We start from the raw sequence: 23614 nt of genomic DNA, 5'->3' as shown, positions 1-23614 counted from the left end.
AAATCTCAAACGTCCGACTGAGCCAGACACTACTTCCTCTCCGATCGATGACCAGCAGCAAACCCGAAACTGCTCCCTAGAGCTCAAAAATCATGTTCCGATGAGCGTGGTTTAGTTTTGCTTGATAAACGAACAAAAAATTAGGAAGGGTGCATATAATACAGTAGGTCTATAAATCGACTTCACATTCATCAAAAGTTTAAGTCTGAATGAATACATAGTAAACGAAAGCTATTTCAATTTGATTTATAGAAATGATATGTCATCAGGTTATATTAGTGGTTACAGTTAGAAATTTTCATATACGGCTAATTACATTAAACTGTTAAAGAAGAGATTTGAAGCATTTGATTTATAAGGGAAACTATACTCATTTTAGCTTGTGAAATATTTAGAGATCTTACTAAAATGTCTGATGATTTTAATTTAGACAAGGGTAAATAAAGAATGCCAGCAAAAACTTCTGCATGTCCCCATGTGAATGTAGTAGACAGCGTTACTTGGGAAGAGCTCAGACGCAAGCAACAGGTATGAAATCAATTATCACAAGCACTCTCATTCGTCACTAACATCCCATAGAAGGCTGATTTACTTTGTGCACAAGTCTTTGAGGGGCGCTTGCCAACTAAAAGTTGTTTGATTGTTTCAGGGCCCTGTAAGTTGTTTTACCTGTAAGGTGAGCACAAGTAACCTGTGGCTGTGTTTGGTTGGGTCCTGTCAGTATGTAGGCTGTGGAGAGTCCTACTCCGACCACAGCTCCGCTCACTCTGATGTAAGATATACTCTAAACATTCAAAAAAGTTATTAGGAAAAACTAATGCTAGTTAATTGTATTTCAACACATAATCAGTAACTTTCACTAATTTTTATTTTCTACTTTTTGCTAATGTTCACTAAAGCATTATTAGATATACATTGTAATACTTTAATTGATAGTATGGTGGTTTTTATTGCAGGAGTATCAACATTATTTGACAATCAACTTGACAACTCTACGAATATGGTGTTACAGATGTGAAAGTGAGGTTTTTCCATCAAGGAATACACCAACCTTCATGTATGTGTATTTCACCATTACCCATACCACCATGTTGTTTACTAGAGACAAGAAGTTAAATGTGTGCAGTTCTTCTGAACCATAATTTAATTTCCTTTCAGCATCCCAGAAAACTCTGCCAGTGTTCCGATTAAAAAGGACTGTGATATGTTGGAGGATGGAATGAGTTCGTTACCTAGCAGTGGATCACGGAGCAGAAAGCTGGGCTCAGACAGTTCTCCATATCGTAGTATTTCAGCTGGTGAAGAATCAGACTCTGAGGGTGAAGATGAAAACATGAAGCCTAGAGGTAAACACATTCAAACCACCATTTTTAGAAGGCAATAGCATGGTGAAGTGACCATCCTGACTGTTTGTTAGTTTTTACTTATTTATGAATGAAAAAAAAATGAATTTTAATATGACCAAGAAGCAATAAAGGGGTTAAAATTTTAGTAATATCTGATAACAAATCTATTGTACATTGTAGGATTAACAGGACTACAGAATTTGGGGAACACCTGTTACCTTAATGCAGCTGTTCAAGCTTTATCCAACTGGTGAAATTTCTGCAACTCTTTTTATAAAATGCTGAATGTCTCACTTTATCATTACTGTATTTGAAGTGTAAATGATGCATACACTTTATTTGATACAATTGCTAATTTTAAAGAAGAAATGCAAACCATTATTATTAAATTAATTCTTATTAGAGAATTTTTTTTTGCTTTGTAGATAGGAGAATACTATTATAATAAAGCCTTATACTGTATGTTTTAATTTTCAGTCCTCCACTAACCAGATTTTTCCTGGACTGCTCAGCCTATGTTAGACCAGAAAGATCCCCCATGTTGTCCAAGAACTACATGAAGCTTGTGAATGAAATCTGGCACAAGAAGAGGTACTGTCCCCCACTGAATCCAAGTGAACTGTTTTATTGTCAAGTTTATCAATGAAATCTGACAATTTAGTAAAAGAACTTCCTGAATGAAAATTGTAGGTTCTTTCTAATCCATGATAATGTATGTTTGCATAAATAAAACTTGATGAAAATATGCATGTGAATATATTTACAATTTGTTTCTTGAAAGCATAAATCTTGGTTGAAAATTTTTTGTAGGCCCAGCTATGTCATTCCAAATGGAGTTGTTACTGGCATAAAAGTAGTTCATCCAATGTTCAGAGGATATTCTCAACAGGTATAACTTGTAGAAAATTGGCTTCAAAAATATTGTCCTCTACATAAATGTGAAGCAACATTTTGATACTAAAAGAATATGAAATTTTTATTTATTAATAAAAGGATGCTCAGGAATTCTTGAGATGTTTTATGGATCAAATCCATGAAGAATTAAAACAACCCCTGGTTACTGATGATGATGACGATGAAGAGACGAGTGGTGATAAAACAGAAACAAATCATCACAGGCAGTTGTCGGGAGATTCTAATAGCAGTACCCAATCAGAGGAGTGTTACGAGTCATGTGATTCTGGAAACAGTAGTGAAAAAAATTTGACAGACTCAACTCTGCTGAACAAAGAAAATCAAAATCAGTGTCCAAACAGTATAGTGTCAGGTGGGAAAACTTACATTCAGGTGAATAACAGTGACCAGGATTCCGGGGCGGGGGATAGCATTGCCTCTAAAGACAGTGACACACAGAGCAACAAGATGATGAAACAAGGGGGCAGGGGTAAAGATCCCTCGGATGGGGGAAGGGGAGACACAGAGAAAAGTTCCAGCAGGACCCGGAAGTTCTCAGAAAATGTGGACTCCAAAAAGTCTCAGTATTCATCTAAAGCATCTCTTGGACCAAAGGGTGAGTATTTGTGAAATTCATAATATGTGTAATAGAAAATGTTTTATTTTATTACCATTTGCATGTACCAATATATTGGTTCAGAGTGGAATTTATAAAAAAGATATAACACTTGTTTTGTTCCATTAGGAAACAAGAAAAATGTGCAATACAGAAGTGTGATATCAGACATATTTGATGGTAAAATCTTGAGCTCAGTGCAGTGTTTGACCTGTGAAAGGGTAAGAAAAGGAATTCTTGCTCATGATTTGGATCATTGTTGAAAAGAAAATTTGGAAAGGATTAAAGCATTATCAAAAAGAAAGTTTGGAAAGTTTTGACCATTGTTAAAAAGGTTTGGAAAGTGTTGGATCATTGTTAATTTGTTGACATTGTTTTAGATTTCGACCACCAAGGAGACATTCCAGGACCTGTCCCTGCCCATCCCCACCAAGGACCACCTCCACATGCTGCACGGACACAACACCTCCGCCCTTACTAAGGTGGGGGCGTGTGGCGAGGCCAAGCAGGGCTGGTTCAGCTGGATGTTTGGATGGATGAGAAAGTGAGTGCCACTGTCTAGTGTTTACTAGATACAGATAGTTGTCGTTTTCAGGGAAAAATACTCTAGATATTAAACTCATTTTATTTGCATTCAGTTCTTAAATTTCAAGATACCAGTTCTTTTGAGACATTTATGGATGCACATATAAGACATAGTTTCATTAGTTTGTAGCCATTTTAGAAGATCTATAGAGATTTGTAGTCAGGTAGTTCATCAGTCCGGATTTTCATTTTGCAGTTGGTTCATTGGTCCCACCATCACGCTTCAGGATTGTTTGGCAGCCTTCTTTTCAGCAGATGAATTAAAGGGGGACAACATGTATAGTTGTGAGAAATGTAAAAAGTAAGTTCTCTCTGTTAATCTTTTAAATGCACCTTTTTGTTTTTGGAAGATTGGTCGGAGATTTTTGTATATAAAAGTAAGTTCTGTTTTGATGAAATATTTCTTATTTTACAGACTAAGAAATGGATTAAAGTTCTCCAGAGTTTTGGAATTACCAGAGGTTAGAATATTAAATAATATCCCAATATTTAGTACAAATCATCATGTTAAATTCCATTGTGATATAGAATTTGTTTTTGCATCAATTTACAGTCATCTTTATTCTATAACAGATCCTGTGCATTCATCTGAAGAGATTTCGACATGAATTCTACTCCTCCAAGATCAGTTCTTATGTATCATTTCCTCTGGATAGCCTGGACATGAAGAAGTATTTACACAGAGGTTTGTTCATGTAGTGGTTATTCTTTAAACTCCTTATTCCTTCCACAAATCACCTTGTGATATTAATGACTGGTTACCGTTACTTTCATATGTGAACTAGAGGTCTATTTATATCTGTAATGATTGACAGATTGTTCCTCCCAAGTGACTGTCTTTGACCTCCATGCTGTTATCTGTCACCATGGGACTGCGGGGGGTAAGTAAATGCATCTTAACCCTTTTTTGATGTTTTTAGTTCTTTATGCATGAACCTGTAGAATTGCGTTTCATTACACCGATACTTAAAGAAGTGAGTTTGATTTACCTGATTTTTTTGTGTCAGGTGGACACTACACAGCCTACTGCCTGAACTACCTCAATGACCAGTGGTACGAGTTTGATGACCAGTACGTCACCGAGGTGGAAGTAGGTCAGGTCATTAACTGTGAGGCCTACGTGCTCTTCTACAGGTATGCTCGATTGAACTCGGCTTTTATTTGTACTACAAATTATTCAGGTATTGGTGCATTACAGCTATAGAGAAGTTGCAACTAAGTTCAAAAATATAAAATAGCTATGATGTATTTTTTAAAGCCCTCATATGTACTACATAGCAATTTTATGTCATCCCTAAATGTTTATGTAGATCTGAAACTGAACATCTTACTGGTATCTTTCAGTATCTTTATATCTCTCTTATTCACATTTATGAGGGTTACAATTTGAATTCGAAGTTACTTTAGTTCATGTTTTATTTTTTGTGAAAGAAAAATGTCATTAAGTTTTTTTTAGTTCTGTCTGATTTTATGGGGGTTTTTTTCAGGAAGAGAAATGATGACATGGTACCACTGAGACAGAAAGCCATGCAGCTGATCGAGGCCAGGGAGGTGGGTGTGTCTCTGTGTGTCATGTGATCAATTTTGTGGGTGTGTCCACAATCAGTGATGATATCACATTGAAAATATCAAACCCCTTATTCACACAAGCAAATTTTTGTACAGTCTTGTTCATTTCTATTGCAGCCAAGTTTGATGGAGTTTTTCATCTCCAAGCAGTGGATCAATAAATTCAACACTTTTGCTGAACCAGGGCCTATTAGCAATGATGACTTTCTATGTAAACATGGGGGTAATCTCTCAATTTGTTTTTGTTAATATTCCTTGATTCATATTGATTCCTTGTCAAATTATATAACGTTTTTAGTGTTGTTTGGAGTGCTGGTTGCAGTACCTTGATACATAATGATAGTTTGTCATATTATGGTATCGTAATGTTGTTTTGTATTGTTATATAGGAGTGCCACCCCATAAAATCAACCATGTGGATGACCTTGTCATTGCTTTTAACCAATCTCTCTGGGAGTTTCTCCACCAAAGGTACTGAACATTCAAGCATCATTGGTAGCAAAAAAAAAAACCCAGACAAATTATAAAATGTTTTTTTTTTTTCTCTATAACATTAAACAAATAATGTGGCTTAATCATTATCAGGGTTGTAAAAGCAGCACAACGTCTGTCAGAAGGGGTCATTCTTGATTTTTATAATGTTACCAGCTAAATATACATGTACCGGGTGTGTGCATTTAAATCATGACGTCAGTTAGTATAATTATGTCTTTTCTGGTGTAGATTTGGAGGAGGTCCTGTCTGTAACCATTTAATTCCATGTACAACTTGTCAGGAAGAGCTGGAAAAGCTACAGTTCCGGCAGAAATCAGAAATGGACCAGTTCATCCAGGTACAATCTAACACATCTCGGCAAAACTTAATACTGTAGATTTCTTATTTTAAGCTTGTTCCTAATTCTGTGATTCAGCGCGCCGTTTTCCATCAAATTGCGGAAATTAAAATTCACGAATGCCGAATTTTTATCATAGTTTCATGTACTTTAGATATGTCCAAAAAATAAAATCGAGATTTAAGAATTCGCGAGATGAGCTTCTCACTTCTCTTCTAATTCCTCGCGTTTAAATAGGAATCTACAGTAACTAGGGTAAAATTTTTCACATTTCAAATAATTTTGTATAAATTGGGTATCGGGTACTTAGTTCACTTAAATGATGTACATAAGAATTAGATTAAATCAGATACAGTCCTCAATTAAATTTACTGGGCACGTCATGTGAATTCATTAATATTGGACTGCTTCAGTTAGAATAAGGTACAAACTGATATATGCTCCATGTAGAATAGTATTTCCTCAATTCATAATTTCTTCTAACATAAATTATGTATGTTGATTAAGTGTATCAGATGAAATCATTTTAATGACTTTCTCTTCAAAAATAGGTAGGAGTTATCAAATAAAGATGGTAAACGTATTTTATTCTTTGATAAAAAGAAAGCAGGTTTTAATGAATGTACATGGAGAATTGAAAAAAAAAATCATTTTGTGACATTTCTCTGCTGTAGCTGAATGATAAATTCCATGAAGATGATGGTCCCTCAGTCATCTATGCTATCAGCATGGCTTGGTTTAAGGACTGGGAAAATTTTGTTCGAGGAAAGTCTGACAGTAAGCCTTTTCATTCATTACCTGAATATGTTATAGAAATAATGTTTTATACTGGAATGTGATACATGTACATGTACATACAAAACATGTAGACTTCATTTTTGCTATTTCAGTTATGAAATGTTAAATATTGTAATAAAAGTTTATTTGCAATCGCACAAGAAATATAAATAATTTCAGCGCCTCCTGGTCCAATTGAAAATCAGAGAATATCGTACACTAAAGGAGGACAGACTTACCTCAAAACTAACTCGGATCATGGACAGCTAACTGCAGAGACTTGGAAATTCCTTCATAGTGAGACATTATTCAAAGCTACATGTACCATTGATTCATTGTGTAAAATATGCAAATGCTTTGACATTGTACAAATCCTGAGTCAAAGTTTTGATACATTTTTCAGAGATATATGGTGGAGGTCCAGAGCTGTTCATCAAACAGAATCGGGGGAACCTAGGGGGTCAGTCTCCTCCAGTGACCCACAAGTCCTCCTCGTCGTCCGCCCTGGGGAAGAGCGGTGGGTACAGAGGGAGCTCACAAAGTGACGTTGAGAGAGAAGCTGATCGGCCATCAAAGCAAGAAGTGAGAGAGGAAGAAAACATGGAGGTGAATGATCGTACGAAAGGTCAGGAAGAGGCTGCGCCATCTTTGGAACAAGACAGTGAGGGAGGTGAACAGAACACTGAGGTTGAACAGACCAGAGAGGTTGAACAGAACACCGAGGTTGAACAGACCAGAGAGGTTGAACAGAACACCGAGGTTGAACAGACCAGAGAGGTTGAACAGAACATAGAAACGGAGAGTGAACAGATCAAAGACAGGAAGATAACCCAGGATAGTCAATCAGCTGATACCCACAATTCCACAGAGCATCAGAAAATTGACTAATTTATCAATTTTTCCACTTATACCTTTCATTTTGTTACTCAGAGTCCCTCTGTATCAGATGATTTAACATTAGATGGATTGATTTCCTTAAAGTGTGTTTTTGTTCCCTGTTTTGGCCCTTCTTTCCATGACTAGAGGTTTGGCCCATGGATTACAGGGAGTGTGTGCCATTTATGTCTCCCTTTGTACAGACATGTCATGTTTATACTGTTACATGTGACTAATTTATTGGGGTTTGTCTCTTTATTAAATATTTATTCTTGTCTGTTGTCAACATACTGGGTTGTGTTGAACTTTACATTATTCACAGCTAGTAATAATTTAAGAATTACTAAAATGTCCAACATCTGTTTTTATTACAAAAATAATATCAATATGTATTACAAGTTACAATGTAAATTTTGATTTTCTTTCTTTTGGAAATTTTGATTGATCCTTTGAAAAGGCTGAAGAATTTACTGCATTTAATCACCATTGATATCTTGGGACCATAGATAATTTACTATCTGTTCATTTATTGATTTAGTTCCATGTAACAAACATAAATAGTTAAACTTCACCAAACTCTTCTTATAGGTAAAAAAGACATTATAATTGTCCCTGTCTATGTAGCTTCGGATCATTAAGACTTATGAAAAAATATGAATTACAAATCGTGTTAACATTCGTATGGAAAAGAAATGGTAGGTTTTATCTGATTTTGAGGTTTATTATTTGGGATTTCTGTTAACACTGACAGCCAGTGTTACACCTACATACATGTACATGAGATAAAATGGTCAACTGAATATGCTGTCTGATATGTTTATTATGAACAACAACACCAGTAAAAATAATTGTACTTGATGGCAAGATGCTGAATTTTGGTGGGAAATGGGTAACAGGAGGTGTCTTTACAGAAGGCAAGATGTAAATGAACAAATATAAGCCATAACAATGTGAATATACAGCATGTAATCATTTAAATAATATGAATAACTTAATAACCACTCAACCAAAAAGATGCATACATCACATCAACTTTCATAATGAGAGTTATTATATACCTATTTTACAAGGCATATTATCATATATATGTTTCTGAACTACAATCATCAATTTACAAGCATCAGTAACTCGCGCGGGCACACACAAAATGATGACTATAGTAGCACATGGTCTGAAGACTTCAGTGAACTTCAGTGACCGTCATGTTTTAAGTGACTATTGTTAATGCACTGAAGGTTTTCAGCAGACAAAATATTACACCAGGCTTAGATGAGACAGAATATCACACCAGGCTGAGATGAGCTGCTCGAGGTCCCTGAGACTGCTTTATCCCTCCCACGGCGGGTCTAACCCTCCCACGACAGGTCCACGTTTTCATACGGTCCCCCACTGTGGAGGTAGTTCTGGACAACTTGGTAGCAGTACTGGTACTCCTCCTGTGTATATATTAGAATTATAGATTACTGTCATAATTTACCGAGTGAAACGGTCAATTTTTTCAAATAAGAAATTTTATTCAGGGATTTTATTATCTAACTAGATTTTGACCCGTGCGTGCATGGGTATACATTGTAGGCCTATATGATGGCCGACATTTACGAAAAAGATACATCGACACACCGTATTGTTGCCATTTTCATAATAAAGTTATAAGCCTACAATAGCGCTGTTATTTTCACTACATTCTGCTTTTTTAGAATAATCTTACTGTGTCTCGGGACAGACCTATACCACTTAAATTAAAATGCCTCCCATATTACCCGTAATGAAGCAAAAAATTGAAGAATAGCTCCGAAACGATTTTGGAGAAAATTAATGAAGCTGCTTTGAAAATAAGTCAAATTATTCATAATAAACCATCTTGAACCTGTAAATACCTTTCATCTAAAAATTTAATTCATATTAATGAAGAATTCAACACTTTCTCCAGCAAGGTTTTTCACTTGCTTCGAGTTGACATTCGAAACTATCGTGATTTTTCATATTAAATGCACTGAGTAAGAGTTATCTCCCGTATATGGCAAAATTTTAATGAAAATTTACACGTATTTGTAATATCGTTTCTGAGTTTATCCATGCAAATGTGATATTGTGGAAACAAAAACTAAAGAGCCTCTCGTGATTTAGCGTGAATGTAATGCGCATGCGCAAGATTGTAAAATCTGAAAAATCTATATGATTTCCGGATTGTTTACCGGAATTTTCGTTGATTTTTAATTAGCGAAGCTTGATTGAGAAAAAATAAAAACAAATTGGTAATCTCCAAGTGCCAGTAATGTTTAAAATATATAAAACAAATGACAGTAATCTTCCGATTTCTCGGTATTAAAGCCCAAAAATTCGAGTCTATTATTTTAATATAGTAGTATATAGATAGATATTGCATTAACTCACCTTTGTACTAAGAATTAGATACACTTTAAAAGTTTCCATAATTTTTTAATGAAGTACTGTAATTTTCATAAATCACGAAAATTTACCAAACACGAAATTAATAAAAAAAAAAAAAGTACTCACAAAAGACGGCACAAGTTCCGGTCGGCGGACGCGCATGAGCCGGACGATGTTGAACATGTCTACCTCGTCGTCTAACGTAAGCTGTTCCACGGCGTTATATCCGGCGCAGAAAACCCCGCACCATTTCACACCATCACTGTCCAAAACGAAGTGAAAAACACACATTTATTATTATCAACATTTTAAAAAAAAACTTTGAATTATAGTTGACTATTTAGTTGTTCTTTTCTAAAACACATAGCATGTAACGTCAAAAAAGTTTGATATTTGGTCACGACGTCAGCAAAGTTGTGTTTACTAATTGTTGACAGTTGAGGACCTGGTTGAAAAATACAAAGATGTTCATCCCTCTGAGTTATGGCCAATTTAATTTGACCTTTTTGCACCTAAAATATGCGATTTCAGCCTTATAAGGATTTGTTGTCAGTATTTTTGATTACGCAAACTTTTTTCTTGAAATATCGTTTTTAATTATGCACAATGGTCACAATGAATAGAGGGATTACGAGAAAATTTTGTACGAAGCTGCATAAATTTTTTGTGGCCTTTTTTCACTTAAAATAGACAATTTCTATGATAGTTACAATTTGATTGTTTCTGTCATTTTCGTCTAAAAACCCTTCCGCACGAGAAAATGCCCCCCCCCCCAAAAAAATACAGATGCACTTTAAAAATAGTTGGTTGTCTGACGGGTTTTTGATTATATGGCAATTGGTGACCTTATTATTTTAAAACTTTTTAAAAACCTTACTACCTTTCAAAAAGTCGGCAATTCTTCAAATTTTAGAATTTAGTGCCAGAAATGTAGCACCCTATTTGAAACAGTCTCATTTACAAATGTTATAGTAGTATTTTTATAATTAATACGACCGAAAGAAAACAAATTATCTTGCGTTCTGCAGTAATGACAGGAGAACTGAGTCTTACACGGATACGACCAGTATAGGACCGTCCGTGTTGCGAGTCTTCCGCCAGTCGTGGACGTGTTCGATCATCTTTACCATTATCTTCGGTGACGTCGGGAACTTGTTCTTGATTTCCCAGTTAAGGAACTCAAAAATCTTTACCTCCTCTGTTTCCTGACTTTCCTGAAAACAACACGAGGTAATCTTACGCTCAGATTTTTCATCTTTTACAATTTTCATTTTACTTGTATTTTCAATCACAGTTTTGTTGTATGTACGTGTTCGAGGGGAACACTTGTTGCAGCGCTACCTGCATGTGGAATTTGGCCGTGGATTCCACGATTTCCTCATGACCTGCGAAACTGATTGCTCTCCGGACAATGAAAGGGTCAAATTCCATTGTTTCCTCAGAAGAGGGCAGCCAGTGGGAAAACTAATGACAAAGAAAAATAAAGGTAAATGTGAATGACATGTTACGAAAAATGTTATCTAATTCATCATCTTTCAGCATCATTGATAAGTTTAATAATCACTTTTATCTATACAATATAATATGACTACGTACTTTAGGTATGCCCGAGGATCCCATGAGGACGATGGCATCGACGTTATGGTCATGAACCATCCGCCAGATGTCGCCCACGTTGTGTGATAGAGGTGAGCACGTGACCACCAGCGCGTTAGCCTCTGTGTATGTCTGACAACAAATAAACATAATTATTCATTGAGTATGAAATTAGCCATGTTATATGTGTTTCAATATATTGGCAAAACTTTCAGCCAAACTTACGGAAAGGAAAACTGCATTGATATAATCATTCCGTCCCACCACTGGGGTTGTCAAGTAAACCCTATAGTCATCCACTGTGCGTAAAAATTTCAATAATTTCGTTAAAAAGGAGATTACCTAACAACAATCGAAATCGTTTGACGCAATAAATCGGTTACAGTTCCTCTAACAATTTACAAAACAAGAAAACCAATAAAACAACAACAAACAAAACAACAAAGTCTAGCTACAACAAGACGTAATTATGTGAGGGTTTTTCTACAGCTTCTCAAACCATGTGATCAAGCACTCGAAGGTATTATCACGTCGTACGACAGAATATGACATTTATAAAACGGACAAGAGTCCAATAATCACGTGATGATTACCTGGCATGGCCTCCTCCTCGCGGTTTCTGGTTTTGTTGATAGGTTTCAGAGCCGCTTTGTACCGGGACTGTGGGTAGCTGGGTTTCATCGACTCGATGTCCTTCAAAACAACCGTTAAAAGTGCGTTATTAATGTTGAAATTATTAGCCATACTGATAAATTTGAGTACAACCTTTTATTAACATGTTTGATTAGAGTAACATTAATATTACATGTGATTATACATGAAAATATAATTACATTATATTCCATCCGTAGTGGGTTTTCATTGGTAGGCTGGTCGCCTCCATATAGCTTTTTAAACTCCTTTGCAAATTCGCGGTATAATATAGCATGAGACTTGTATCGGAAAGCTTCGAACAAAACTTCATGGACAAAAATATACTGCGTCTGTCAAAAGAAAAAATTATTGAGCATAACTGGCATGTTACACAAACAGTATTTTATTTGAACACGCTCACAATGCCCACACGCTAACACTGCCCGCATTTTTGGCCTACCTCAGTTTGCACCATGTTCATTCTGCATTCTCTCATTTTCCGGACGTAGTCGAACACATTCACTTGTCCAGTTTTCCGCCCATTGTCCAGCAGAGCATCCACCGCAAGAAACGTCCCCGTACGTCCCACGCCGGCACTGAGGGGACAAAATGATGTCATAATGGTTGATGTCATAATAGTTGATGTCATAATAGCGAAAGACCCAGAATGCAATACTGACTGTGTGATAAATTCAACTGAAGATTTACAACCCGTGAATTGTCTGGCCGCTTACCTACAGTGAACCAGTATTTTACCGACCATTCTACCCTTCTCTTTCCGCACGTGCGTTTGGAAGGTGAGAAGACTCATATGTTCGGGGGCGCCGTGGTCTGGCCACTCCCGGAAGTGAAACTGAACCACCGTCCGCTCCTCTTTTGTCTTCAAGGGAAAATATCAGTACTCACTAGTGTTGTTTTACTTAAAGGTTTACATTTATTACTTTAGACGAACAATAACATTGAAGGGTAAGGACAATTTCTAACACCTTAAATCAAGAAAAATAAACAAGTCTGCCTGTATATATCTGAAAACAACTATATACCTTTCTATTGAGGACGGACAGGTACCGCACGCAATAAAACGAGTAGTCCTTTCTATTTTGTTGGCGGATCACAAACTTTCCGGTGTGGATGTTTTGGTCTCTCTCCGGCCAGTACTGATGACATTTTGCCTATAATATGATTTATATGACATGTGGTAGGTAACACACTGTGATATTTATACAGAAAATACTTAAGTTTGAGCGCTAAGCTATTACCTTCCCGTTCTCATAGACGTTGGCCAGTGCCACCACAATGGCGATGTTTTCCTGCCATATCATCTGCCAGTGGTCGGACAACGTGTTCGCCTTTGGACCTAAGCACACACAAACCAGACAGATGTAAATCATAGTAAAATGATATATTTTATTACCTAATCAAAGGGATTTTGTTGTTTTATTACAAATTAAATATTTTCGTTTATTTTGTATGTGTATTCAGGTTTGAAAGTGATCTATAGAACTGCCGGTCAATAGACTGCGACCTACTAGTATCAGACCGCCGGTCAATAGACTGTGATCTATTGGACCGGCAACGTATTTTAGAAAAATGTGAAATTGCTACAAGATTAAAAGATAACTTTATTATGTTTATTTTACTATTGTTCTTTAAATTTATCCTTTAGGTCATCTTGGTATTGATTAACAATGACCTGCATGAATGCATAATGGTATAAAAACCTTCTGTAAGGACTATATATATGATTTGAGCCTAAAACGGCCCCCTAAAATGAACATCATCATTTTACTGTCATTCTTTGTTTTCTTGTACAGATATACATGTAAAGTTTTTTCATAATTTCCATTTTGATTCAAGTGCCCACAATTTCGAAATATGACATCATAAATTTAACCATTTCCCGCCATTTTCGCATTTTTAGCATAAAACGGTTGCTTTTTAAGCAGTTTTTCTTTTAGAAAGCATAGAGCGCATCCTTGAACAAACAAAATATTTTCGTTAGAGATGTATCAATCCAAGACTAATAAGTGACAAACAGATTTTGTTTGTTCAAAGCTGCGCTCTATATTGTCAATTCGAAAAACGATAAGAAAAATGCCAATTTTTGACTAATTTTGAATGAATTATAAGATATCATCACTTTTGACGTCATTTACTACCAGTGAGTGCATGTAAATAAAATAAATAGGTAAAAAATATATTTTATATCAACTCTTCGTAAAAATGAAATAACATTTTTTTGTATTTGATGCACTTTAAAAAATGGCAAATTATTGGGGCCGAATTCGACTCATATCATATATAGTTCTTTATAATTGTGAACACAACATACTAATAACGAAATTAGGTAATAAAACAATTATTTAATGTTTGAACAGTCAATAGACACGAATTTTTTCCCTTGGTGCAGGGAACAGCTCAGTATGCTTTATTACCTAATTAAAGGGATTTTGTTGTTATATTACAAATTGAATATTTGCGTCTATTTTGAACTGCCGGTCAATAGACTGCGATCTATTAGACCGCCGGTCAATAGACTTCGATCTATTGGACCGCCGGTCAATAGACTGCGATCTATTGGACCGGCAACGTATATCAGAAAGCGGGTATGTTAATGTTACAGTCATCCTTTCGATAGTTCTCAAGGAATGTATATTCCTTTACATTGACGCTGTTTTTAGTGCTTGGTGAAACCAAATACAATGTTATCAAAATGGAGTATCAAATAATCAACAGTTTTAAAGCCTCATATAAGGTAAAAGACTATTTAAAATCTAATGGGTTGAAAACCACCTTCTTTGTGTAAACTAATATTAAATTGAGATGCTGTAATGCATGCAACTGGTTTTGTGCATGTAAAAGAGGAAAAAAAATCTTAGTATATTGCATAATGGCACGAAAACCACCTACAATATGCAAATTGTAAACCCCGAAAACTAAAAAAGGAATTAGGTAATAAAACAATTATTTAATGCTTGAACAGTCAATAGACCAGACTTTTTTCCCTTGGTGCAGGGAACAGCTCAGTATGATCTATTGCCCTCGGCCGTTGGCCTCGGGCAATAGATCATACTGATCTGTTCCCTGCACCTCGGGAAAAATATTCTGGTCTATTGACTGCTCAAGCATTAAATAATTGTATATTATTGCCCTCGGCCGTTGGCCTCGGGCAATAGATCATACTGAAATGTTCCCTGCACCAAGGGAAAAATCTTCGGGTCTATTGACTGCTCAAGCATTAAATAATCGTATACTAAATCATGGTACCGGTACTCTGTAAACGAATTTAAGTGAAATCTATTGTGTATAGCCATTGACCCATAAATGCATGAGCCTGACATGTACTGAACCTTACACGTTAACGTTTATCAACATTTATGATTTATGAAATTGCTCCTGGCAAATGAACGAAAAAAAAACCCATAGTACACCGATGCAAAAGATAGCTGGTTCACTAGGAGACGTATTGTAATATCAGATGTGTTATAATAAGAGTATACATGTATATACCTTGACAGGCAATGTAGTACGCGGGCTCGTCCACGCTCTATTCAGTAAAGTAAAAAACACGGTTTAATTAAAAACATATATCAAACAAAGTTGATTTAAATTAACTGAGAGAATATGAATTAAGAGCTGTGATCTCACATCGATGTAGTTGGCGTTGATATAGTCCGACTTGCCGCTCTCGTCCTTCTTCAATCTGACTCGACTGTGATCATCTGACGAGAAAAAACCAATCAACTCATTATTTTCATTATTTTATAAAATGTAAATATCATTTTTAACTAATGTGAGATTATTGCAATACTACCCCATTCCTATCCCAAAATCGGAGCATTGTATTTGAACACCCCCTGAAACCCTGGTATAAAGCAAAGAACTTACATGCATATATTGATTTGAATCTGTTTTTAGAAGTATTCTCTGTCTTTTTAGCAGCATCACATCTGGCATTTTGTCCATATTTTAGTTGCTGCAAAAAGAAAAAAATATTTAATAAAAGCATAAATCTCGATAATCTCTTTGTACAGTGTTATACGATACATGTAGAAATAGATATAATTTGATGGACAATAAAGATATAAAATGCCGCTTATTCCAGTGGCAAAGATCCCTTACCTGAGACTAATGCTAATGACGGAGTCAGATGCTAATATAACAACATTGTTATAAGGTAATGATTCTATAAATAAACTATTAATAACCTAGCATAGGGAATAAAATCACAGTGAACCTTACGTTGTTTAACTGAAAAGTTCTTACTTTATTCTACTCTTTCCTGTAACCCGCCAGGTGGTCTAAACTCAATTACTCTAATTTTCTACCCAGTATTCTATACCAGCAGACTCATATCTTGAGTCGTTCTTTCATCTGTCTGTTACATATGTAAGCTGTTCCTACTTTAAAGTGTTCTTTGAGCTGCTTAAGTGATTTTACCTTGAACTGTTGATTGAGCTTTCTATTGTGTACGTGTGTATAACCTGCTGTTCTTTGAGCTGTGTCTGTATATGTAACATGTTCTTACATTGAACCAGGTTTTCAGCTGTCTATTGTTGTCGCTACCTTTAACTGTTCTTTGAGCTGTGTCTGTATTTGTAACGTTCTTACATTGAACCAGGTTTTCAGCTGTCTATTGTTGTCGCTACCTTTAACTGTTCTTTGAGCGGCCTTTCGAAACCAAGTTTTTTTTTCACGTGGAACTGTACATTGAACTGTTTATTACGTATAAAACTCGCTGTTCTTTGGGCTGTCTACGTAACGTGTCCTTTCAATGAACTGTCCTTTGAGCTGTCCTTACATTAAACTGCTCATTGAACTGTCTATTGTTGTCCTTACATTGAACTGTTCCCTGAACTGTCTCTGTAAATTTCCCTTACGTTAAATTATTCTTTGAGCAGTCTTTGTTAACTGTTCTTACATTAAACTGTTCTTTCAGCTGTTTATGTAAATTGTCCGAACATTGAACTGTTCTTTGAGCTGTTTATGTAAATTGTCCGAACATTAAACTGTTCTTTGAGCTGTTTATGTAAATTGTCCGAACATTGAACTGTTCTTTCAGCTGTTTATGTAAATTGTCCGAACATTGAACTGTTCTTTCAGCTGTTTATGTAAATTGTCCGAACATTGAACTGTTCTTTCAGCTGTTTATGTAAATTGTCCGAACATTGAACTGTTCTTTCAGCTGTTTATGTAAATTGTCCGAACATTGAACTGTTCTTTGAGCTATCTACGTAAGCAGTCCTTTCGTTAAACTGTTCTCTGTCTATCCTGTCATTACCTTGAACTGTTCTTTAAGCTGTTTATTATTGTTCTTATATTGAACTGTGCTTTGAGCTCTCATTACGCATGTAAGCTGTTCTTATCTTGAACTGTTTTTTAAGCTGTCTATTAAGTAAGTAACGTGTCCTGACCTTGAATTGTTCTTTGAGCTGTCTGTTGTTGTCCTTAGAGTTCTCAGTGACTACGTACATCAGCTCTTTGATGGCCATTTCGTGGATCCTGGTGTTTTCGTACGGGGTGCTGATTTTGGCGGGTAACTCCGGTCTGGCCGGGGCCTCGGTGGGGGTGGGTCCACTTTCTCCCTGGGACCCAGTCTCCTCTAATGTAATGATTGGAACTTTGTCGATTCCAGTATTGATATAAACGTTTTCTTTGCCTGTTAAACAGTTATTCGAAATTTTATTCTATTTTACATACTACTAGTACTTCATATTCAGACAACGGAGCATATCTGGAAATAAGTGCAGAGGAAATTAGTGTAGGAAATTGGAAATAGGAAAGAATTAAGATACGCCAATGCCTGGAATAAATAGAAGTTAGGAAGAGAGGGGATGTACTAGTGAATTTTTACAGAAAGTTGTTGTGAGAGTATTTTTACGTAATATATAAGTTGTACTGTAATCTTGTGATATAATTTTTTTACCGCGTGTGTTTTCTTTAATGGGCGGGGCGATCTCCTCCGAGACATTACGAGTGTACTGTCCCCTTCGGATCATCTTGGTCATCCTGGTTAGACTCCTCCGACTTTTTCTCCGGAGATATTCCGTCCCGTTTTGAGTTTTCTCAGAAATATATCTGTTTCCAAAAATTAAACAGTATATCAATATCGCGTGTTTAGTATGTACAAGCAGGGCGAGACAAATAATTATTTTGAAACATTAAAATCGGTCTGTGGTGCATATATTTTGTAAACATGGATATGCTTAATCAAACTTGAGTTAAATTTAAAGAAAAAAACTAATTACCCTTTCTTCTCCTATCTTTTATATTTTTGATTTAAACCCTTCTCTTTCTCTCGCAATTTATACTCTATATAGTTCACACCAGAAGACCAAAAGACTATACTGATAAGTAAATGTCACCACAATCCCGCCCATGCTTATATACGTACGCCGCCATTCTGTCTTTATAAACCACGGCACCACCAAGACTATTCCTGTGTCGCCACATCACACAGCCAATCACCACCGCTATCACCAGGATGAGGGGGACCAGGACGGCCGCCACCGTCGTGTACACCTGGTCGTTAGGGGGCGCGGACCCCATACCTGTAATAAAAGGGCGGGCTGTGTATTGACAACAAAAGCATGACAAATTTGTTTTTCCCACAAGTTTACAACGGTCATTGACAACGCAAATGTTTGTCTTATGTAAGTGTGTGTATGTTTATATTATAAGCTCTGTCCAGGATGTGAGTACAATATCGACGTCATATAATTCACGCACTAGGACATCTTTTTGATTTATTTTTATGGAATCAAATAGCTATCTCTATTTACTCAGGCTCTAAAGGTGGACATGCCATTACCCAGGGTATCGCGCCTCGGACATTCTCCATTCATGGCGTTACAAGTCTGGTTTTGTGGGCACGGCCGACATTTCTCGGAGCATGAGACCCCGAAATATCCCCACGAACATGCTTAAAGATTTAAAAAAAATATATATACTCACAAATACAAATCATTGAAACTAAACACTACATGTAAATGTAGTATTCGTATTCGAAACCCAATCCTCACAACAATAAAACACGACAATAGCAAAGTGTCAGAAACGAACAATTTTGATTCATAATGAAAGTAGTAAAAGTTTATAAAATGTTATAAGATAAAGGGGTAGCAACACTGGTTTCACTGTAAGAGTTAATCCGTTATAAGAGTGTTCGCTGTAATGGGGTTTTACTGTACACTTACTCTGGTTGCAGTACGGGGGCGCGTACCCGGCCCGACAGCCGTTAGGACACTCGCCACTGCCGGGGTCACATGGCATGCTCATCCCACAGGACCCACATCGGAGCTGACAACCGCGGCCAAAGAATCCCAGCGGGCAGTCTGTGGAAACAAAACAGAGAAGGCCGCGGGCCTTATAAGTCACCAGAGAGTGATGACTGTTTCATCACTAAAATGCTTTTAGTTTAAATATTTTTACTTAATACAGAAAAAAATCTTGTTATCCCAAAAAAATTTTCCAGGAGATTCAGGAAAAAAATTCTTGAGATCTAGATTTACCAAGCAGAGGACATTAATTTCAAAGTATATGCAAATTCCGACTCCCAGTGAATGTTCAATTTCAAAACAAAAATTCTCTGTCGTTCAAATGACAAACGTTTAAAACTACCGTAACGATTTCATCACAAGATGTTATTTCTATGGTGTCATTTTTTTACATTCATGTACATCCCAAAATTCTATCACTAAATCAAAGTACCGATAAGTGCAAAGTTCTTTACCATCTGGAAGTTAAAGGGTCATGGTCACGATTTTTTGGTCAAAAATTATTTCTCCGATTTTAGTGTTTACAATGCTTCAGTAAGTCGTTTTTAATATGGAACCAAAATTTTAGTGTCATTTGTTGAGTTATAAGCGAGTTACAGAGCTTACAATTCTTTGCTATGTAAACAAAGCCTTCGCTTACATTTTGAATGTTAAAGTGAAAATTACAGTTTTAGACCAAAAATAATGTGTTAAACGTTAGGAACTGTTTATTTATGATAAAAATGAATAAGAAGATAGACAAATCAGTTTGAAAAAAAACATTTTAACTGGTATATTTAACATATGTTAACAACAAAAGAGCACGAGGCTTGTTTACATGCAAAGAGTTGTGAGCCCTGTATCTTGCTTATAACTCTACGACTGACAATCAAAATTCATTTGATCATTAGAAATGCATTCCTAAAGCATTGTAAATAATAATCAAAGTACTGAAGTACTGAGGGGAGTTGATTTTATCGATTATCATTCATTTTAAAATCAAGTTATCTTGCATGGCAATTAGTTTCTAGTCTGTAATTGAATTACGCACTTTTTTATTATATGAATTTTTAGACTTTTCCGACAAGAATTTCGAGAAACTCCATATGAATCATGTTGTGTAATATTTAAAGATAGATTTCAAACTATGTATTAGTAATCGAAACAATTCTAAAAATCGTATGGATCCATTCACTATTGATATCGAACACTAGTCTCGTTCAACCAGACGCTCGGCTGTCTCCGTTAATCTCCGACACGCAAGAGAGCCTCTCTGCTTGTCGGAAATTTACGGAGACAGCCGAGAGTCTGGTTGAACGAGACTTTATTACACTCTGGCGTACACACGAGACTACAAAAAATATCTAAATTGTTCGTATTATATAAAATCTGACTATTTTCAAAGTGTTTATAGATAAGTTTCCTTGAAAAACAATGCTTCAGCATACGTTACATCGATTTTTTTTTTATTATTTTCAAGAACTAAGTCTTGTCAGTGGCGATGATTTGTGCTTAGGTCAAAACACTGTTTCACTTTCGATTTGCCAGAGTAACTGCATAGGAGATTTGATTAAAATCAACTCCCAAAATCAGAAAAATAAAATTTGACCAAAATCGTGACCATGCCCCTTTAAAGTTAACTCGGTATACATTTGAATCTGGACCAAAAATCGTTGAAACAGCGTGTAGTGCAGCGCTTTAAACGTGGAATTTTATCACATATACTTGATTATAGATCTCTATCTATATGATTACTGATGAACGTCCTTTTTGTTAATTTTGACATTTTCTCACTTTGATTACAGAGGTCGCCCGTGTAGCCGTCCTGGCATCCGCGGCAACAGCGTCCATTATCTGGGTCACACACACCGTCCAGACACTTGGCGGGACAGCCTAACTGACAGGAGGGGCCGTACCACCCCAGGGGACAACCTAAACAAGTCAAATATATTGAACAAGTGAACACTGGATGTTAAAAGCAAAGGATATGTACTAATGATTTCATTTAAATTCATAAGGTTCAATTTTTGCTGTTTAAGTATTAAGTTGACAGTTTCAGGGATATGTGAATATGTCGGCAGAGTCTTGTCGTATGTCTCCAATCTTACTTCGATGAACAATTGAATTCGTGGATCGACAGAAGAACGAAATCCACAAAAAATTGGTGTCAGGCGAATATTAATAAAACCAAAGTATATTGTTTGTTTGGTATTATTTGTGATAATTATAAACACGTCTGACCTTAAGCTAAGCATTTAAAGAAGGGGTTGGCCTGTAATACCTACCATTGACCTCGACCTCACAGAGTTCGAGTATAGCCGAGTTACTATACACGGGCGGTAGAGGGCGATTTGTTCGGTTATTGAAGATGGTGACATAATCCCCCAGGACCGGTTCCTGGAGATTGATGACGATGTTTGAACTGGGTTGACTTGGTCCGCGGTCGTAGAACACATAGGGGTGAACAAAGAACTGGTTGTCAGCTAACGCTCCCGTTGACACATAGACCGACAGGCCCGCCAAACGACTCTCATCTAAGAAAATGGATTTACTATAGAATAATTTACTGAATAGAACGTACAAAAAACGATATATAGTATATACCAAAAGGCGAAAAGGACTGAACTACACGATTTTTGTCGATTCAAAAGTCGTGGATTTGTTGGCTGTATATACGGTCTAAAGCAGCATTTGTTTTAAGTATTGTTGCCATTTTGTCAAGTAATATTTCCACAGTAATTCTTAATGCAATCAAGACTAGATCGAATTAGGATAGAAACTAACACAGTCATGAGCCTTTTCCCCCCTCCTTTCCATCCCATTATGACCTAAACTGTCAAAACCTTTACACTGTTGGCTTGAACATTTTAGAACTGCCTTTCATAAAGTCAAAATGTCACCCAGTCTTCACATAAAAGCTCACAGAGATTCCTAGAGACGATGTTGATGGATTTGATGTAGGAAGCAGATGACAGGCGAGTCCTCCACCAGGCGGTGCCGTAGTTTCCGGTCTCGTCCGTCAGACTGCAGTGTCCATTCAGAACGTTTGTGTCGTTGTTGCCGTCCACGGCGTTAGATGAGGAGGCGTCAACAATAGAGCGGGAAAGTGACGTCATCGTGGTGACGCGATTTAGCGCCAGATTGACTGAAACAACGTGTCAATTGGTCAAAACGCATCTTTTACATATGTAGTGATCCTGTTTAACAGTATCTTATGTACTTAGACTTTGTGTTTATATATACAAATTCTGAAGAGGATAAGCTATGACCATGTACACTGAGTGTGTTCACCGGTTAATTAACTCTAATTACTGATTGCACAATCACGTTATAAACACGGAGAACATAATATTACCGCGTAATTAGTAACTAGAACTTTTTTTGTAACCAACTCATGACGTAACTTACCTGATGAAAATACGAACGGTAAATAAGCCCAACACAATAGTAGAAACATTGTCGTTCATCTTACTCTTACTGGCTAAGGACATTGACGGATAAACTGCTTGAGTAAAATGTCGCCATTTCCTGACTAGAGTCATCCCCAACTTCCGATAATCGCTGGAGACAGTAATGTTACGTCACTGGATCGTGAACACTGACCACTGACTCACACAGGCTCCGTCCTCGCTTCTCACCCACTTTTGTTTTTTTTGGGGGGGGGGGGGCAGCGAGAGAGGAAGGGGCGGGGTTATGCGCTTAAAGTTAAATATTGTTTTTTTTTCTTTTTGTGCGGTTGTAAAATTTTACACCCAAATTTATCACGGGGCCGTTGTTGTTGAAACACTTGTTTTAAAGACATGTTGATAATACACATGTAATGATAAATACTTCGATAATATAACTCTTAAACCCTGGTCTCCTTATTCTGGCCCGTTTGTCCCTCACATTTTACTTTTTTAATAGATACACTTACTTCAGAGAAGTGTTTGTACAAGCAATTAAATTCATGAATTGTAAGAGCAATTGGACCCATTTATTATTTTTACCTTGACCTTCCATATGACCTCGTATTCATCTTCGATATTTATTTTAAACTTTTTTTAACTTACGCAGTAACTTCTTGGTGGTAGCAATTCAGTTGTCAGTCATTTGCTTAGAACATATTTCTAATATATCATAGATCTTCTTTGGACAATATATTTTTATATCGTAATAAAAATTTATTTGCAACAATAAAGAAATAACAACATCAGCAGAAATTAGCGACTAAAGCCTGCCCCACCAGAGGAAAAAGATTCCT

At 36.4% G+C, this 23614-nt stretch overlaps 2 protein-coding genes across 3 annotated transcripts; one reads left to right on the top strand and one right to left on the bottom strand.

The window, feature by feature from the left end:
- The first annotated feature begins 17 nt into the window (after window positions 1–17).
- LOC128192057 (ubiquitin carboxyl-terminal hydrolase 20-like) lies at window positions 18–8931 on the top strand. Its single transcript, XM_052864470.1, has 23 exons — window positions 18–163; window positions 431–528; window positions 650–772; window positions 957–1057; window positions 1159–1346; window positions 1527–1596; window positions 1824–1937; window positions 2157–2235; window positions 2340–2856; window positions 2986–3077; window positions 3237–3400; window positions 3638–3742; window positions 3857–3902; window positions 4015–4126; window positions 4257–4322; window positions 4449–4575; window positions 4929–4992; window positions 5128–5233; window positions 5400–5481; window positions 5734–5842; window positions 6517–6619; window positions 6800–6916; window positions 7023–8931. The coding sequence occupies exons 2-23, from the start codon at window positions 448–450 to the stop codon at window positions 7505–7507; spliced, it is 3051 nt and encodes a 1016-aa protein (XP_052720430.1). The 5' UTR covers window positions 18–163; window positions 431–447; the 3' UTR covers window positions 7508–8931.
- Window positions 8296–22949, bottom strand: LOC128192056 (receptor-type tyrosine-protein phosphatase kappa-like). Of its 2 annotated transcripts, XM_052864468.1 has the most exons (24): window positions 22780–22949; window positions 22295–22516; window positions 21657–21905; window positions 21166–21303; window positions 19312–19449; window positions 18927–19037; window positions 18510–18666; window positions 18042–18193; window positions 17530–17774; window positions 16004–16091; window positions 15764–15837; window positions 15626–15662; window positions 13375–13472; window positions 13159–13287; window positions 12850–12995; window positions 12576–12711; window positions 12316–12465; window positions 12076–12175; window positions 11708–11781; window positions 11483–11614; window positions 11228–11350; window positions 10940–11100; window positions 10013–10148; window positions 8296–8931 (listed from the first exon to the last, which is right to left on the bottom strand). In XM_052864468.1, the coding sequence occupies exons 1-24, from the start codon at window positions 22826–22828 to the stop codon at window positions 8842–8844; spliced, it is 3135 nt and encodes a 1044-aa protein (XP_052720428.1). In that variant the 5' UTR covers window positions 22829–22949; the 3' UTR covers window positions 8296–8841. The 2 variants fall into 2 exon arrangements, with proteins under 2 accessions (XP_052720428.1, XP_052720429.1); XM_052864469.1 differs by lacking the exon at window positions 18927–19037 and having other exon boundaries at window positions 22780–22947.
- Between the last annotated feature and the right edge of the window lie 665 nt (window positions 22950–23614).

The sequence above is a fragment of the Crassostrea angulata genome, chromosome 7, assembly GCF_025612915.1.
Source record: "Crassostrea angulata isolate pt1a10 chromosome 7, ASM2561291v2, whole genome shotgun sequence".
Classification (NCBI taxonomy): Eukaryota; Metazoa; Mollusca; class Bivalvia; order Ostreida; family Ostreidae; genus Magallana; species Magallana angulata.
Note: the sequence above shows the minus strand (reverse complement) of the source record. Positions and strands in the feature narration are given on the sequence as shown.

Bases quoted from the DNA above. Each gene is read 5' to 3' on its own strand.
- LOC128192057 (XM_052864470.1), top strand. From the start codon at position 448: ATGCCAGCAAAAACTTCTGCATGTCCCCATGTGAATGTAGTAGACAGC. The intron at 4,323-4,448 runs GTAAGTAAATGC...TTTTTGTGTCAG, and splicing joins TCACCATGGGACTGCGGGGG to GTGGACACTACACAGCCTAC. The intron at 6,917-7,022 runs GTGAGACATTAT...TACATTTTTCAG, and splicing joins GACTTGGAAATTCCTTCATA to AGATATATGGTGGAGGTCCA.
- LOC128192056 (XM_052864468.1), bottom strand. From the start codon at position 22,828: ATGTTTCTACTATTGTGTTGGGCTTATTTACCGTTCGTATTTTCATCA. The intron at 12,712-12,849 runs GTAAGCGGCCAG...TTGTCCCCTCAG, and splicing joins AAAATACTGGTTCACTGTAG to TGCCGGCGTGGGACGTACGG. The intron at 12,466-12,575 runs GTAGGCCAAAAA...TTCTTTTGACAG, and splicing joins TGAACATGGTGCAAACTGAG to ACGCAGTATATTTTTGTCCA.